This window comes from Perognathus longimembris, chromosome 23 (genome assembly GCF_023159225.1).
Source record: "Perognathus longimembris pacificus isolate PPM17 chromosome 23, ASM2315922v1, whole genome shotgun sequence".
NCBI classification, from domain to species: Eukaryota; Metazoa; Chordata; class Mammalia; order Rodentia; family Heteromyidae; genus Perognathus; species Perognathus longimembris.
The window spans coordinates 26143747-26159815 of NC_063183.1; the positions used below are offsets into that span (position 1 = coordinate 26143747).

Consider the following 16069-nt stretch of genomic DNA (forward strand, 5'->3'; position numbering starts at 1 on the left):
CTGAGTCCAAGGCCCAGGACTGGCAAAAAAAAAAAAGTGAAAAACAGGGTTGGGCGTGTGGCCCAAGTTGTAGAACACCAGCCTAGCAAAGTTCCAGGCCCTGAGTTCAAACTCTAATACCATACACAAAAAATTCTAAGATCTAGTTGTACATGGTGGTACATATTTGTAATTCCAGCTACTCAGGAGGCAGAGGTAGCACTGTTATAGTCTGAGGTTAGTGATACAAAAGCACAAAACTCTATCTGGAAAGCCAGTAGGGAAAGCAAAAACACTAAGGAACATACATGGCCTCAAGTTCAATTCCTCAGTTACCACAAAAACAGAAAAAGCCGGAAGTGGCATTGTGGCTCAAGTGGTAGAGTGCTAGCCTTGCGCAAAAGAAGCTCAGGGATGATACCTGGGCCCTGAGTTTGAGCCCCCCGGACTGGGGAAAAAAAAGTATGCTGCATAGCTTTCATTTATGATTATTTTGACTTTAGGTTCCTCAAAGAAAAAGACAATCAGGTTGCTTTGATCTGGATTCTTCATTGCTGCATCTGAAAAGCATATCATCGAGAAGGTAGTTATCTTAAAATCTATCCGTGTATCTGAAATAGAATTCCACAAAATTCTAGTCTCTGACAATAAATGAGTCCAAAAATCAAAATCTTCATATTTTCAATATGATACTACATGTGCAAAAATTACTAAATGTAAGAAAGGAAGTGATTGAGACAGCCACAACTATTTTAGCCATTCTAGAGGATTTTTTCTTTTTTTCCCCTAAGCTGGGGACCGAACTCGGGGCCTTACGCTCACCAGGCAGGCGCTCTTTCTGCTGAGCCAGATCCCCAGCCCTATTTTAGCCATTCTAATAAACACTTTAAACATTTAAATAGATTTATATACTCCTGTTCATTAATATCTACCTTGTATTTTTATTTTACTTTAATTAACTTATTTATTTGTGCCAGTCCTGGGGCTTGAACTCAGAGCCTGGGTACTGTTCCTGAGCTTTTATGCTCAAGGCTAGCATTCTACTAGCTGAGCCACAGCTTCACTCCTGGCTTTTTGGTAGTTAATTGGAAATAAAGTCTCACAGACTTCTTGCCCAGGCTGACTTCAAACAGTGATCCTCAAATCTCAGCCTCCTGAGTAGCTAGGATTATAAGCATGAGCTATGAGTGCCCAGCCAACCTCTACCTTATAGTCCTTTTCTTTTTTGCCAGTCCTGGGGCTTGGATTCAGGACCTGAGCACTGTCCCTGGCTTCTTTTTGCTCAAGGCTAGCACTCTACCACTTGGAGCCACAGCCCCACTTTTGGCTTTGTCTGTTTACGTGGTGCTGAGGAATCGAACCCAGGGCTTCATGCATATTAGGCAAGCACTCTACCACTAAGCCATATTCCCAGCCCAGCCTCCCTTATAGTCCTTTTCAAAGAAGCCTTTGTGGTTTTCTCCATATTAGCAAATGATACTACTTTTTTTTTTAAGGGGTGCTTGGGGTCAAGTCTAAGGCCTCAGTTTTACAAGGCAAGTTCTACAAGTGAGCCATATCCACATCCCCTGCCTTCTGGCTATATTTTTTTCTTTTCTTTTCTCCTTCCTTCCTTCCCTCCTTCCTTTCCTTTTTTTGTAGGTCATAGGGGCTTGAACTCAGGACCTGGGAGCTGTCCCTGAGTTTTATGGTTTAAGGCTAGCACTCTGCCCTGCCTTCTGGCTATATTTTTTTCTCTTCTTTTCTTTTCTTTTCTTTTCTTTTCTTTTCTTTTCTTTTCTTTTCTTTTCTTCCTTCTTCTCTTCTTTCTCTTCTTTCTCTTTTCTCTCTTTCTCTCTTTCTCCTCTCTCTCTCTTTCTTTCTTTCTTTCTTTCCCTTTCTTTCTTTCTTTCTTTCTTTCTTTGTCATATGGGCTTGAACTCAGGACCTGGGAGCTGTCCCTGAGTTTTACGGTTTAAGGCTAGTACTCTGCCACTTGGAGCCACAGCTCCACTTCCAATTTTGTGGTGGTTAATTAGAGCTAAGAGTCTTAGAGACTTTCCTGACCTGGCTGGCTTTGAACCACAGTTCTCAGATCTCAGCCTCCTGAGGATTTCCAATAGCTTCCACTATTTGAAACCATCTTGAAATATTTAAGATACACACACACACCCTTTTGTTATACAGAATAAAAATCTAATTGGAAACTTTGTTTGTTTGTTTGTTTGTTGCCAGTCCTGGGCCTTGGACTCAGGGCCTGAGCACTGTCCCTGGCTTCTTTTTGCTCAAGGCTAGCACTCTGCCACTTAAGCCACAGCGCCACTTCTGGCCGTTTTCTGTATATGTGGTGCTGGGGAATCGAACCCAGGGCCTCATATATACGAGGCAGGCACTCTTGCCATTAGGCCATATCCCCAGCCCATAACTTTTTTTTTTTTTTTTAACCAGTCCTGGGGCTTGAAACTCAGGGCCTGAGCACTGGCCCTGGCTTCTTTTTTGCTCAAGGCTAGCACTCTGCCACTTGAGCCACAGCGCCACTTCTGGCTTTTTCTATATATGTGGTGCTGAGGAATCGAACCCAAGGCTTCAAGTATACGAGGCATTCACTTTACCACTAGGCCATATTCCCAGCCCCCCCTAATTGGAAACTTTAAGTGAGAAGTTTTATGTTGTAAATTTTGGTGACATTGATTTTATTATAGTAATTTGAAATTATTCAAATTCTCCTAATTTAGTTTTGTATAAAGGTAATTAAGAAATTGTTATTAATCTGTTCTTTTGCTGATTTGTTTTTTAATAGCCCTCAACCATGTTTAAATATTGAAGATGCTCCTGATATTCATGAAAAGCCTTTTTTGAGTTCTAGTGCTCCACCTATAACAAGTCTCAGTCTCCTAGGAAATTTTGAGGTAATGTGTTTTGGAATGAATTTAGGAGTTGGGACGTCTTGAACTAGGTCCTGGCTTTTATTTATGTCTTCAACTTTAATGGGAAAAAGAAAGAAAAGAAATTGTCTTTTTATAAAGCCTTGCCCTTTTTTGTTGTTTGATTTTTTATTAGAAGGAAAGGTGGAGAATTATTGGCATTGACATATTAGAAGTATATAGCTGGTGGAGGAGGTGGGTTTTGGAGAAATCAGGCAGCATGGGAATATCTGTTACTCTATAACCAAGGAAAGTGACATCACTATGTTTTATCTAGTAAAATTGGCCTTAGTAGCCAGGTGTGGTGGTACATAACTATAGTCTCAGCTGTGTAGGTGGTTAAGATGGGAAATTGACTTAGCCAGGAGTTCAAGACCATCCTAGGCAACATAATAATACTCCATTTAAAAGAAAAATGACTTTGGGATCCCAGGAAAGGCACAAGGAGATTGATTTGCTAATTCAAATGATTCTTTGATGCATGTAAATTTTTTTTTCTTTTGCCAGTCCTGGGGCTTGAACTCTGGGCTTGGGCGCTGTCTTTGAGCCTCTTTTGCTCAAAGGAAGTTCTCTACCACTTGAGCCACAGCACCACTTTTAGCTTTTTTGATTAGTTTATTGGAGATAAGAGTCTCATGGAGTTTCCTGACCTAGCTGGCTTCAAACCACAATCCTCAGATTTCAGCCTCCTAGGTAGCTAGGATTACAGGCATGACGCCCTGGTGCCTGGCTTAGATCTTATTTATTTTTTTCTTTATTGTCAAGGTAAAATACAGAGGGGTTACAGTTTCATATGTAAGGCAGTGAGTACATTTCTTATCTAACTTGTTACCTCCTCCCTCATTTTTCCCTCACATCTTCCCTAGATCTTATTTTAATATGGCTATTTCTACATGAGATCAAGTGTATCAAAATTTTAATTGTCTTTATTTAATTTGAAATCAGCTTAACTGCCAGGCATTATGGCACATAACAGTATCTTAGCTGGAGAGGCTGAGGATTGCTACATAGTGAAATCTTACCTCAAAAAAACAAAGAAATAAAGCTGAACTCTGGTGGCTCATGCCTGTAATCCTAGTTACTCAGGAGACTGAGATCTGGAGATCTCAGTTTGAAGCCAGTGTGGACAGGAAAGTCCATGAGACTTCCTGGTTAACTACCAAAAAGCCAGAAGTGGAACAGTGGCTCAAGTGGTGGAGCCACCAGCCTTGAACACAGAAGCTCAGGGACAAGTACCCAGGCCCTGAGTTCAAACCCCAGAACAGCACCAAAAAAGCAAAACAAAAACAACAAAGAATGAAATAAAGTAAAATATATAGGTTTATCTCAGTTGTGGTTTTATATACTTTATCATCATTTTAATTTTGAGACTATCTTTCAAAGTATTAATATAAATAAAAAGAAAATATATTGAGTTAAATAGATCTCTTTTCCATTTTCCTTTTAAGGGTGGTATCAGTTCAAAGATGTTGAACTCTATCCTTGAATTCCATTCTTTATACTATCCTTACTGGGGGGAAGGGAAACAGTCTGTATATAAAAAAAGCCTTAGATAAAAATAGGTAAAAGATCTGTATACTGTTTACTGGGGATTTTGTTTATATAGATATGCACACATTTTTGAAGTTACTTAAAAAGATGCAGTGAAGTTCTGGGACTAACCCAAATGTTTCCTTTGTAATGACTTCAATGCTTTCCGCAGTAAATTACAGAGGATATTTACTGAGTGAATGTATTAATATTTATTATATAATAAATAATTAAGAAAGTCATATTGAGGATGTAGACTTGAGTTCTGACTCAAACTTGTAACTGTCTTGAGTCAACCTCCCAAGTGTGTTGGGTTTACAGGTGTGCACCATCCACCATGCCCAGCAGTTCCTAGCAAGCAGAGTAATCTGTTTCTTTAAACAACATGAAGTGAATGACTTAGCTTTTCTCTTGGTTTTTTTTTTTTTTTTACACCAGCTGCTTTGCTTTTTGTCTCCCAGGAATCTGTTTTGAATTACCGTTTAGATCCCCTCGGAGTAGTTGACGGCTTCACTGCCGAGGTAGGAGCAAGCGGTATTTTCTGTCCCACTCACTTGACTCTTCCAGTTGAAGTGTCATTCTACAGTGTTTCAGATGACAATGCTCCGTCTCCTTACATGGCAAGTATTTTTTAAAAAATATTATCCTTTTCTTCCCAGATCAACCCACTTTATGGCATCATGTTCAAAAGTATATATTTCCTAAATACAGACTAATACACCAAAATATTACCTGGTAGCTTCTTCTGAGCTAGCTTAAACAAAAAAATTCGCATTTGAGGATGTACTGTCATATACTTGCTTCTGTGTGATTTACTGATTAGTGACGCTGTAATAACATTGTGCTAATCCCCACAAATTGTCAAATGCTTCCTGGCTGCTCAAGGGTTGCCTTCCCTACTTGAGGGTTGCCTTTCCTAGTGTTCCTTAGCTCAGAAGAGTTCATTTAAGAGTCTGGTGAACTAAGGTTTCTGTGAGACCCTTTTCCCACTCTTTCTTTTTTTTTTGTTCATCTATGGCCTGTTCTTTCCTAATCCTAGGGTTCTAGAAAGTACGAGCTGTTTATAACTCATGCTAATGGCTTAGAGGAAAGTAAGAGCTCTGAGGAATTACAGTACACTCTTTAGCTTCAGTTCTCTGATTTCATCTTTCCTATTTCTCTTATCCTAATGAATTGCCGGTAAAATAAGCCTTCAAGTGTAAAAATGATTCTGAATCCTGCTCCTTTTGAATTACGAAGAGGAAGAAATGACAGGATGTGGATGTCTTTAAAATGTCCTCAATGATCACATCAAGCAGAGCATCAGATATGGTTTATACATTGACTCTCTAACTTGGTGTCAATGATAAAAAATGTTCTCTAACTTTCTGAGAATGTAGCTCAGTGATAATGTTTGCCAAAATGAGCAAGGCCTTGTGTTTGATTTTCAGCCCTACATTATTATTTTTTTAAAGTTCTATAAGTGCTATGACAACCCTTTGTTTTTGAGCAATGATTGCATGGTCCATCCAGGCAGAAATAGATAAAAGCAGGTATGCCCAGGCACTGTTAGGTAATCATTTGCATTATTACCAGGTTGACAAGGCTGTATATATTTTCTTTTTTATTGTGATTAACCAAATCAACATAGACTTGTTAAATTTTCCACTTATTAAACCAGTAATGCTAATAAAATTGCATATGCTTTCCCAATCTGTTTCTAAAATTCCTAGTTTTCCAATGCTACTACTGGTCTAACATTGTTTAGAATTGTTTTTAAATGTAATGCCAAACTTAGATTATTTTTAAAAATCTATAGTCTTTCTTTATAAATTGATATAATAACTATTATGTTTTCTAACAGCTAGCTTTCCTGTATGTGTTTTAGCATAAAAGGAGAAGCAATAATACATGGTCCTTAGCAATATGCTGTTAGTTTTTGTATATTTTGCCTTTCTTTCTGGGACTGGGAAGAATAGGCAGGGGTATTACATATCATTACCTTTTTCATGTAAATATCCATATCCACTGTATTGTACTTGAAGTATGGTAGACCTCGTCCTTCACTAGACAAGCATATCACGTTGTCATAGAGAAATTGTTAATGTATTATGTTTTGGTTAAGGATTCAGTTTGTTGATGAATACTTTTTGATGGGTTTTATTATTAATATTAGCTAGTATAAGGGAATTTCATTTTAATGTGTCCATACACGTATAAAATAATATACATGTCATAAACTTGATTTGTATGATAAACCTGATAAAACTCTTTCCCCATCATTCTCCACCATCCCCCTTCCCTTCCCAAAACAATCTCAACTTTCATTGTTCCATTTTCACACACATGATTCCTGTCTTCATTTTCTACATGACCATGCAATAAACTGAATTTGTCAAGAACCATTTATATGTCTTCAGTGTCCATTTCCATCAACATTTTCCAATGTTAATGTGGCACTAATGGTCTAATGTTAAGTGCTGTGTACTTAGAGTTTAGTTACTTAACTTCACCATTGCCCATGCTTTATTTCCCAAGTAGTCTAATTTCTAAACTCACCAGAAATGGCACCTATGGGACAGTCCTGTTTTATATTTACATAAGGTTGGCATGTATGGTATATAATGATGGAACCACAAAAATGTGTGTACAGAACATGCAGTTATTCTACTTACCTACCATAACTAATTGAAAGAAAGTATTACTCCTTTTTTATTAAATAAAATCAGCCTTCATTAATTAAAGCTAAGAATCATCATAGTCTGTAACTAAAGTCATTTGGTCATCCTAGTTATTGTCAAGGTTTTATACATTACATTTGAAATGATCTTCTTTAAAATTTCTACTTTCCCCTCGGTTTTTTTTTGGACTCCTTAGAACAACTATTCCACATGTTGAAAGTTTTCTCAGAGTTTAATCTACATATAGTTTATCTAGAGTCTTACTGAATTGCAGATTAGAGTTTGAACATGATGTTGGAGATTAGAGTTGTATATGACGGAGGGAAGTTCCTCTTTTAGATTTCTCTAGTGAAATGACCTCAATTTAGCTTTCACCTTGACTCAAATCTTAGTTCATAAACTTTTAATCTATTGTGTTCTGATTTATTTTTATTTATTTATTTTTTGGCCAGTCCTGGGCCTTGGACTCAGGGTCTGAGCACCGTCCCTGGCTTCTTCCCGCTCAAGGCTAGCACTCTGCCACCTGAGCCACAGCGTCCCTTCTGGCCGTTTTCCATATATGTGGTGCTGGGGAATCGAACCAAAAGCTTCATGTGTAGGAGGCAAGCACTCTTGCCACTAGGCCATATTCCCAGCCCTGTGTTCTGATTTAAAATCAATTTGGATCCTTGAATTCCTCATTAAGTGAATGATATACAAGCCTTACGATTTAGGTTAAGATAAAACATAAGCTAGGCCTATTTATGAAAAAATAATTAGTCCTCAGAAAATGGAATTATATGGCTTTTGGATAGCACAAACCACAAGTGCTAGTTAAAACTTTTATTTTCTACTGTTTACTTTGAATATCTCTTCTAAAGATTATCAGGCAGGACCCATAGACCATAGAGTCCCAAACTACTTTTATTCTTTTTTTTTTTTTTTTTTTTTTTTTTGGCAGTCCTGGGGCTTGGACTCAGGGCCTAAGCACTGTCCCTGGCTTCTTTTTGCTCAAGGCTAGCACTCTGCTACTTGAGCCACAGCGCCCCTTCTGGCCATTTTCTATATATGTGGTGCTGGGGAATTGAACCCAGGGCTTCATGTATATGAGGCAAACACTCTTGCCACTAGGCCATATCCCCAGCCCCTACTTTTATTCTTATTTTCCCTCTCCTCTAAGACTCATAGAAATACTTCTATAACCTTGCTTAATTTCCTTTTTGGTTAAGAAACATTCTTGCCTTTATATTTCAATGGAAATTTTCAGGAATAGGGCCATTTATATGATATATTATTTGTTTTAACATATCCAGAAAGAATAGTAAATTGTTTCTTTATAGTTGGAAGTCTCACTATTTCATATTCATAGAATATATCTCTTAATGTATTTTGAATATCTTCCTCTAATAGAATTTTGAAATTGTCACTATTACATTGTGTGTTATTCTTATTTTAGTCACCTATGTCCATGTGTACTCAATTTGTCTTTTTTTATTTCAAGGGTGTGATTACTTTAGAGTCCCTTGGTAAAAGGGGTTATCGAGTACCTCCTTCAGGAACAATACAAGTGGTATGTGTTTTATAGCCTACAATTGCAATAATCATTCTCTCACATACATATAGAACTTAGCCCTTTCTCCTGCTCCTGCTGCTGCAACAACCTTGGTAAGTAACAGTGGGGCTGCAGCTTTCTTTGGAGTGTCCATGCTCTGCCCCAGGAATGGCCATTTGGGGACTTCCATAAAAGGAAAACAGCAATAGGCTATTGGAGAGGAATAGTACATGGGAAAAACAATACAGAACCATTTGCATAACATAACATAAATTGATCTATGTTCAGTATAATCAGAACCTAACAAAACAACATTATCGGTGCCTTCTATTCAATATGGTGAGGTATATTGCAGTTTCACCTATTTAAAAGGAGATCAAATGTTAGTGTTGCTTTGGCAGGAAAACTTGGTACCCAAGATGTTATACCTAGTATACCTAGTATAACGATTTCTAAAACAGATCTAAGGAGAAACATTGGCCTGACAGATGCCACAGCAGAGAAAGCATCATTGCTTTGAGTATTGATGGGGATTACTCCAGAGAATTCTGGCCACCCAGGGCAGTTCTTTCTTATCCTTGGTCTAGGCTGCCCAAAGCATGACTTAGTGTCAAGGCCTGTTTGCAATTGTATTTATCTTCAAGTCTGAGCTACAGCAAATCTGCAAACCCTGAATCTGTTACAGCGTTGTTTGCAGACCAAAAGCCTAGTTGAGACTGGTTCCTTATGCACAGGATCTGATCTAGGCCAGCAAGGCTTTTTTTTTAGGGACTTTGTCCAGTGTTTTGTCAAGTCAACTTTTGCTCATGACTAGTGTCCTAATAAATTGGTTTATTTCATATCTCAGAGTAGTGAAACAGCACTCCCCAACATGTAGATGTTTACTGAGGAAGAGTCACTACATCTTAAAGCATGGTCTGTTTGTAAACAGATCTTGAATCCAGGTGTGATTGCCCCTGGCTCTGTAGCCCTTGAGGAAAGCTAGTGTCACTAGTCATCATTCTGGAGGCAGCCTCGCCTCTTGCTTTTAGACACTGCCAGCTATACTGGTTAATTTTCAGTATAAAATTTGGGCATGTCTTTTATTTGTTATAAAGCTTAACCATTCATAATCATGGTTTGAACTCCTGGCTTGCTAGTTGTTGTGGTTACAAGACTTGGATCATAATATTGATGTATTTCTCATTTTGATTCAGTGAGTGATGTCCAGTGCCACGGATGAGCTTCTGAAAGCACGGGCACCAAGTTACCTAGTGATGTGTTGGTAATTTGGTTAAAGTCAGATCAGTAGCTTGGGGTTTTGTTTAAAATTTTATATTTTTTAAAAAGTAAAGTTCCTTCAATTATTCCTAGCCAAGTACCAATTAAATTCACTTCAGTCTTCAGTAAGGACACGTATTTTGGCCTATGATACTGGTGATTTTAAAACAAAAACAAACTAGTGTCACTGAAAGCTCTGAAATGATTCCGACAATGAGGACATCAAGTATTACTTAGCTGACCTTGGGTCTCATAATAATGAGCCTTATTTTAATAAACTTGAAAACATCTCAAAAAGGAATGTCCGGGCTGGGGATATGGCCTAGTGGCAAGAGTGCCTGCCTCGGATACACAAGGCCCTAGGTTCGATTCCCCAGCACCACATATACAGAAAACGGCCAGAAGCGGCGCTGTGGCTCAAGTGGCAGAGTGCTAGCCTTGAGCGGGAAGAAGCCAGGGACAGTGCTCAGGCCCTGAGTCCAAGGCCCAGGAATGGCAAAAAAAAAAAAAAAAAAAAAAAAGGAATGTCCTTCCTTTAAACATCTATAACCAGTTCTATAACCAGTTTTACAGCAACTATATGTAACTAAAAGACCAGAAATTCTAATTTGCACTTGGCTTCTATTTGGATTTTAAAAATTCTATTTACTCACCATCAAAGACATGAGAAAAAGCCAGGTGCTAGTGGCTAAGATAAGCTGAGAGGCTTCAAGCTGAGAGCTGAGGATTGAGATTTGAAGCCAGTTTCGCAGAAGAATCTGTGACATTCTTGTCTCCAGTTAAGCACCCAAAAAGCTGGAAATGGAGCTGTGACTCAAGAGGTAGAGTGCTAGCCTTGAACAAAAAAAGCTCAGTGATAGCACCCAAGTCCTAAGTTCAAGCTCTAGTACTGGCACCAAAAAAAAGTGAAAAATTAAAGTTCACTTGGAGAATTTTGAAGTCTTTATTGAAGCTAATGTTTGAAATAACTGAACTAGAATTTTTTTTTATCTAGTAAAGATATATTTTGCCTAAACTAGAAGGACTATTTCTGAAAGTCTGAACAAGGAATTTCTATTGTTATGTAAAATTTGTGACTAAAGCCTTTTATTACAGGATTTTATAAAAAATATTGTGAAGTTAAGAAATCAAGTTGAACATTTGAAAGGCTATTGAATGTTACTTTATGAACTTCTAAAATGTTCTTGATTTTGGTTTCTGAAATTGAATTATATCCAATGGGATTAAATTATCAAATTGCCTATTCTTAGAATAATTATTCTGAGTTACATCAACAAATCAGTTTTTAAATAATAATTTTTGTGTTGTTTCTTCAGACCTTATTTAATCCTAATAAGACTGTGGTGAAGATGTTTGTTGTGATATATGACTTACGAGATATGCCAGCCAATCATCAGACATTCCTACGGCAAAGAACTTTCTCTGTACCTGTTAAACAAGAAATGAAGAGAAGTGTCAATAAAGAGAGTATCCGGCATACAGAACGGTTACTACGCTACCTCATACATCTGAGGTACTACAGTGGAAAATTAATGTGAAAATACTTCATACTAGTATAGGTCTAAAATTTTTAGTTTATTCTTTTAGTTTATTATTTGACTGGCTAGAACAGCATCCCTTGCACTTGGCTTAGCTTAGGAAATCCTGACTATGTGTCAAGATACAGAAAGCACAGGGTTCCTTTTTGCAGTCCAACTGAGCAGTAACTCTGTTTTGACATATGCAGCTGACCCCACCAGATCTTTAACCTAGCTTAAACATAAAACCCACAAACCCAAAGAGTATTTCTCTGCTGAGGGAAAACAAGAAAGCATGACAGGCCATGCAAAGTTTCTGTTTAGGTAAGTTTGTGTGATGAAAGACCAGCTCTTTGCTTAGCATGCACAATGCCCTGGGCTCAGTCCACAGCATTGCAGAGAAAGACTCCAACCCTATTTCATGCCGAGTGGCAGATATTAGCATTAGCACATTGTTAGCAGGGGATAGAAGCAGTTTCATACTCACTCAGGGCCTGAGCACTGTCCCTGGCTTCTTTTTGCTCAAGGCTAGCACTCTGACGAGGCAAGCACTCTTGCCACTAGGCCATATCCCCAGCCCTCATACTCACTTTTGATAGCCATTTTCATCTTACTCCTAGTTTTTAATATGTTTTATATGGATAACTACTGGTGATGATAGCAGTGAGTGTTCTCAAAAGAATATTTTCTGTCCTTTACCATTGTGGAATCCATGTTAATCTACTGGCAGATCATGGGAGGTTTGCTCATGTGAAATTTATCAATTTGTTTAGAAGTCCAAAGTAGTATAAGTGGCTGGTGTGAACTAAAACTTGACATTCATAGATAAGAAAAGGAACATGTGCTTCAGAGTCGGAGGAAAAGCAAAGATGGTATTTGAAAGTTAGAAGCATTTCAGCATGATGAGGGAAAGGCAGTGCAGAGTGTTTGGAGAGTACAAAGGGAGAGGCACTTAACTAAGCCTGAGCATTGACCATTTAAGACCATAAATATATAAAGGAATTTTAAAGACTTGTTCTTTAAACAGAGGAAAGACTAAATCCACTAAACTAGCAAATAAAGATGAGGAAGGGAGCAAACACCACAAAATAACAAAATAAAAGACACAAAGTGCATAATTTCAGCAATAACATAAAATGTTAATAGTCTCAATTTCACAGAATTGCAAGCTGAGTTAAGAAAGCAGCTCCAACTACTTGGCTACAGAAATACATCTCACTCATACCGACCAACACTGGTTTTAGGGCGGAAACAGATTTTCCAAGCAGATGAACCCCAAAAGCAGGCAGAAATAACAATACTCATATCTGATTAAAAAGACTTTAAACAAAATTACTGAGAAGGGACTAGGAAGATCACTTCATATTAATAGTGGTAACAATCTATCAAGAGGAAATAACAGTTGTTAACATATGTGCACCAAATATTGGCCCATCCAATTTCATTAGACCAGCACTCTTGTGCTGAGCACTTTTTACAACAGCTGGGAGGGAGGTCAGCCTAGCTGCCCAGCAGCTAATGAGTAGATAAAGTGTTAAACACACACACACACACACACACACACACACACACACATACATATACACACGAGTATTATTGGGCTATAAAGAAGAATTAAGTTAATGTGTTTTGTGTTTTTTGTTTTTCTTTTGCCAGTCCTGGGCCTTGGACTCAGGGCCTGAGCACTGTCTCTGGCTTCTTTTTGCTCAAGGCTAACACTCTACCACTTAAGCCACAGCGCCACTTCTGGCCATTTTCTGTATATGTGGTGCTGGGGAATCGAACCCAGGGCTTCATGTATACGAGGCAAGCGCTCTTGCCACTAGGCTATATCCCCAGCCCTTAAGTTAATGTTATTTGCAGGAAAACTGGTGGAATTGGAGATCATCATGTTAATCAAACTAATCCAGGCTCAACAATTCAGATATTTTGTCTTTGCTCATATGTGGAATGTAGACCTAAAATAATGATGATGAGGAGGAGGCAAAGAAGAAGGAAAGAGAGGATAAAACTCAATAGGATAGCATAGGGTCAAAGGGGGCCTGTCTGGGGAATAATCAGCAAGGAGGAGGTGAATGAAAGGAAATGGCACTGGGGTTTGAGGAGGATCAGCGTATGTTACATATCTATGTGTGAGGATGGCACATGAAGCCCACCCACCAAATACTGTTGGATCATTGAGGGAATGAACGTAGAGGGAAGATAACAGGAGGCAAATGTGTTGAAAGTACTCTGTGTGTGTGTGTGTGTGTGTGTGTGTGTGTGTATCTGGAATTATCAAAATGAATTCCCCTCCTGTATTATTAATGTATATTATTAAAAAGAAAAAAAACCCAAAAGTATTTTTCCTTAAAATGATTAATTTTTTAAAAATTTATTTAGGTTCCAGAGTTCTAAATCTGGAAAGATCTACCTCCATCGAGACGTTCGGCTCCTGTTCTCTAGGAAGTCAATGGAGGTTGATAGCGGTGCTGCATATGAACTCAAATCTTACACTGAATCGCCAACAAACCCTCAGTTTTCACCACGATGTTGATAAGGAATAACAATTTCAAGTATTCGCTCAGTACCCAAGTTTGGAAGTAAATGTTAGACTAGAATGGAGTGTACCAAATTAACAGTCAGGAGAGTAGATCCTTTCCTGTTGTTCTGGACCAGTTTTGTTTTTTTTCAAGGATTCCTAAAATGAGATCCACAAATTCCAAGTAGACTGGAAACACTCATGCCCTAATCCTTTTTGTACTGTTGAAACCACTTCATTGGACACGTTGCAATAGCAAAATCCCCTGTTTAGATTAGTGTTTACACATTTTATTTCTGTTATTTAATATTTAATGTTTTCCTTAATACTCAAAAGTGATGTTTGTCTTAGTGTTCTAATGTAGCACAAATCCTGTGTAAAACCATACTGTGTATTTTTGACCTTGACGTTTAAATCTGAAATATATGCACAAGTCTTTAATTTTTGTGTGGTGTGCTTTAAGCGCTATTTCTTTAAGCTATTGAGAATGAGAATGAAATGTTGAGCTTCTTTAAGATTAACGCACTATGCAAGCATGTGTATTTTTTATATCGCTGACGTGTAGTTTTGACAGCACCCCAGTTACATTGCTGGCTCGCAAAGTAGCCCTTTACCATGCTGTATGGCAGAGCAATGCAGATAAGCTGCTTCCCAGACCCGGTGCAAGCTCACATCCTCATGCCCATTCGTAGCCCTTTCAGGATTCCTCGTTCCCCACACAGTTCTGTTTTCCTTTCTACCTTAGATGCTTTCCATTGAAGTGCTGTCCCCTGCTAGATAATTTTCTCAAGTTGTTTAAAAAAAAAAAGAATATGTACTTTGAAAATAAATTAGTATTTATATTGTAAATATATGCAAAGAACTGAAAAAAATGTGTATCTGGCTTTTATTTGTAGAGGAGACATTTATGCTACTAAGTGACTTAACCACCCAGCAGTTTGCATTCTATCCCCACAGCTGCCCTCCAGGGGAGGGGAAGACTTAGGGGATCCTGTCACATAACCTTCTTCAAAACTATATTGGAAGGTGGGTGGCAACTTGACTGAATGCATCAGAAGCCTTCTTTCCAGGAGGTTTGGCTTTAGATGTTTGTGTTGGGACAATAGACAACAGCAGAATAGACAACCAGGCAGAAATACTGGGAGGGCTAATAGAAATCTATGACTGAGGGTTCTAAAATACATGTCACTCCAGTAAGCCCCTTCCTGGAGACCTAGGAGTCTTGGGTCAAGTAAACAGTCTGGAATTGATGAAAGGAAACCTTTTACTGATTAGACTCCCTGCCAGGTGGTGGAGGTGTGGCTACAGTGTGGAGTAGCAAACAGAAGCCTCTTATAAGTTTCTTAAAAAATAACCAGTAGCAAGGTGTGATGAGATATTGCTGTAATCAGTCCCAAACTACATGGGAGACACTAGCAGGTGTTTTTGGCAAGTCCAAAGACAACCCTGGCAAAGGTATCAAGGAGACCCCCAGTGGGAACTCAGCCTCAGAAGGCTTCCAGTTCACTTTCAAAAAGCCGAAAGTTAGTGTGGCTCAAGTGGTAGTGCTAGCCTTGAGTGAAAAGCTAAGGGACAATGCCCAAGCCTTCAGTTCAAGCCCCAGGATGGGTACTGAACAACACTTAGACATAATAACAAAATGAAATTTCCTCTTCCAACTACAGAATCTTGGATTTTTTCTTTCTTTTTTTTTTTTTCTTTTGCAGTTGTGGGGCTTGAATTCTCTTTGTGCTTAAGTCTAGTGCTCTCTACCATTTGAGCCCCTATGCCCTTTCTAGTTTTTGACTGGTTAATTGGAACCAAGAGTTTTCTGCCCAGGCTGGCTTTGAGCCACAATCGTCACATCTCAGCCTCCTGAGTAGTTAGGATTATAGGTGTGTGCCATGCAGCCTGGCTAGGTCTTGGGTTTTTGATGCTCAGTATCTCACTTGGTTTCTTGAATTGATTTTTCAGTCTTTTACTATCTCTGTACTGATGTTTTGCTGGTTAGCCAGTGGTACTGCTGGAAAAGAGGAGGTTGGACATACTCTCATTTCCTTCACTCCTATAAAGTCTTGAGCTAGAGTAACCTGAAGAAAAAAAAAAATCCCTGACCTTTTTAAAGCTTTTATGCACCTACCAGAGCCCAAGTAAAGAAAATCGATCATGCATGTAAACGTCAGTAGCAG

General features: G+C 38.5%; 1 protein-coding gene across 5 annotated transcripts in view; it reads left to right on the forward strand.

The window, feature by feature from the left end:
• The window catches only part of Fam214a (family with sequence similarity 214 member A), a 55740-nt gene extending 40251 nt beyond the window's left edge, over positions 1-15489 (forward strand). For 4 of the 5 annotated variants that reach the window (XM_048332150.1, XM_048332149.1, XM_048332148.1 and 1 more), the window contains 6 exons: positions 483-562; positions 2759-2867; positions 4874-5032; positions 8553-8621; positions 11180-11376; positions 13763-15489. In XM_048332150.1, coding sequence (XP_048188107.1) covers positions 483-562; positions 2759-2867; positions 4874-5032; positions 8553-8621; positions 11180-11376; positions 13763-13916 — 768 coding nt within the window. In that variant the 3' untranslated portion in view covers positions 13917-15489. Of the gene's footprint in view, positions 1-482; positions 563-2758; positions 2868-4873; positions 5033-8552; positions 8717-11179; positions 11377-13762 lie in introns of those variants that run through there. The other variant, XR_007208768.1, reaches the window with a different exon arrangement.
• The last annotated feature ends 580 nt before the right edge of the window (positions 15490-16069 follow it).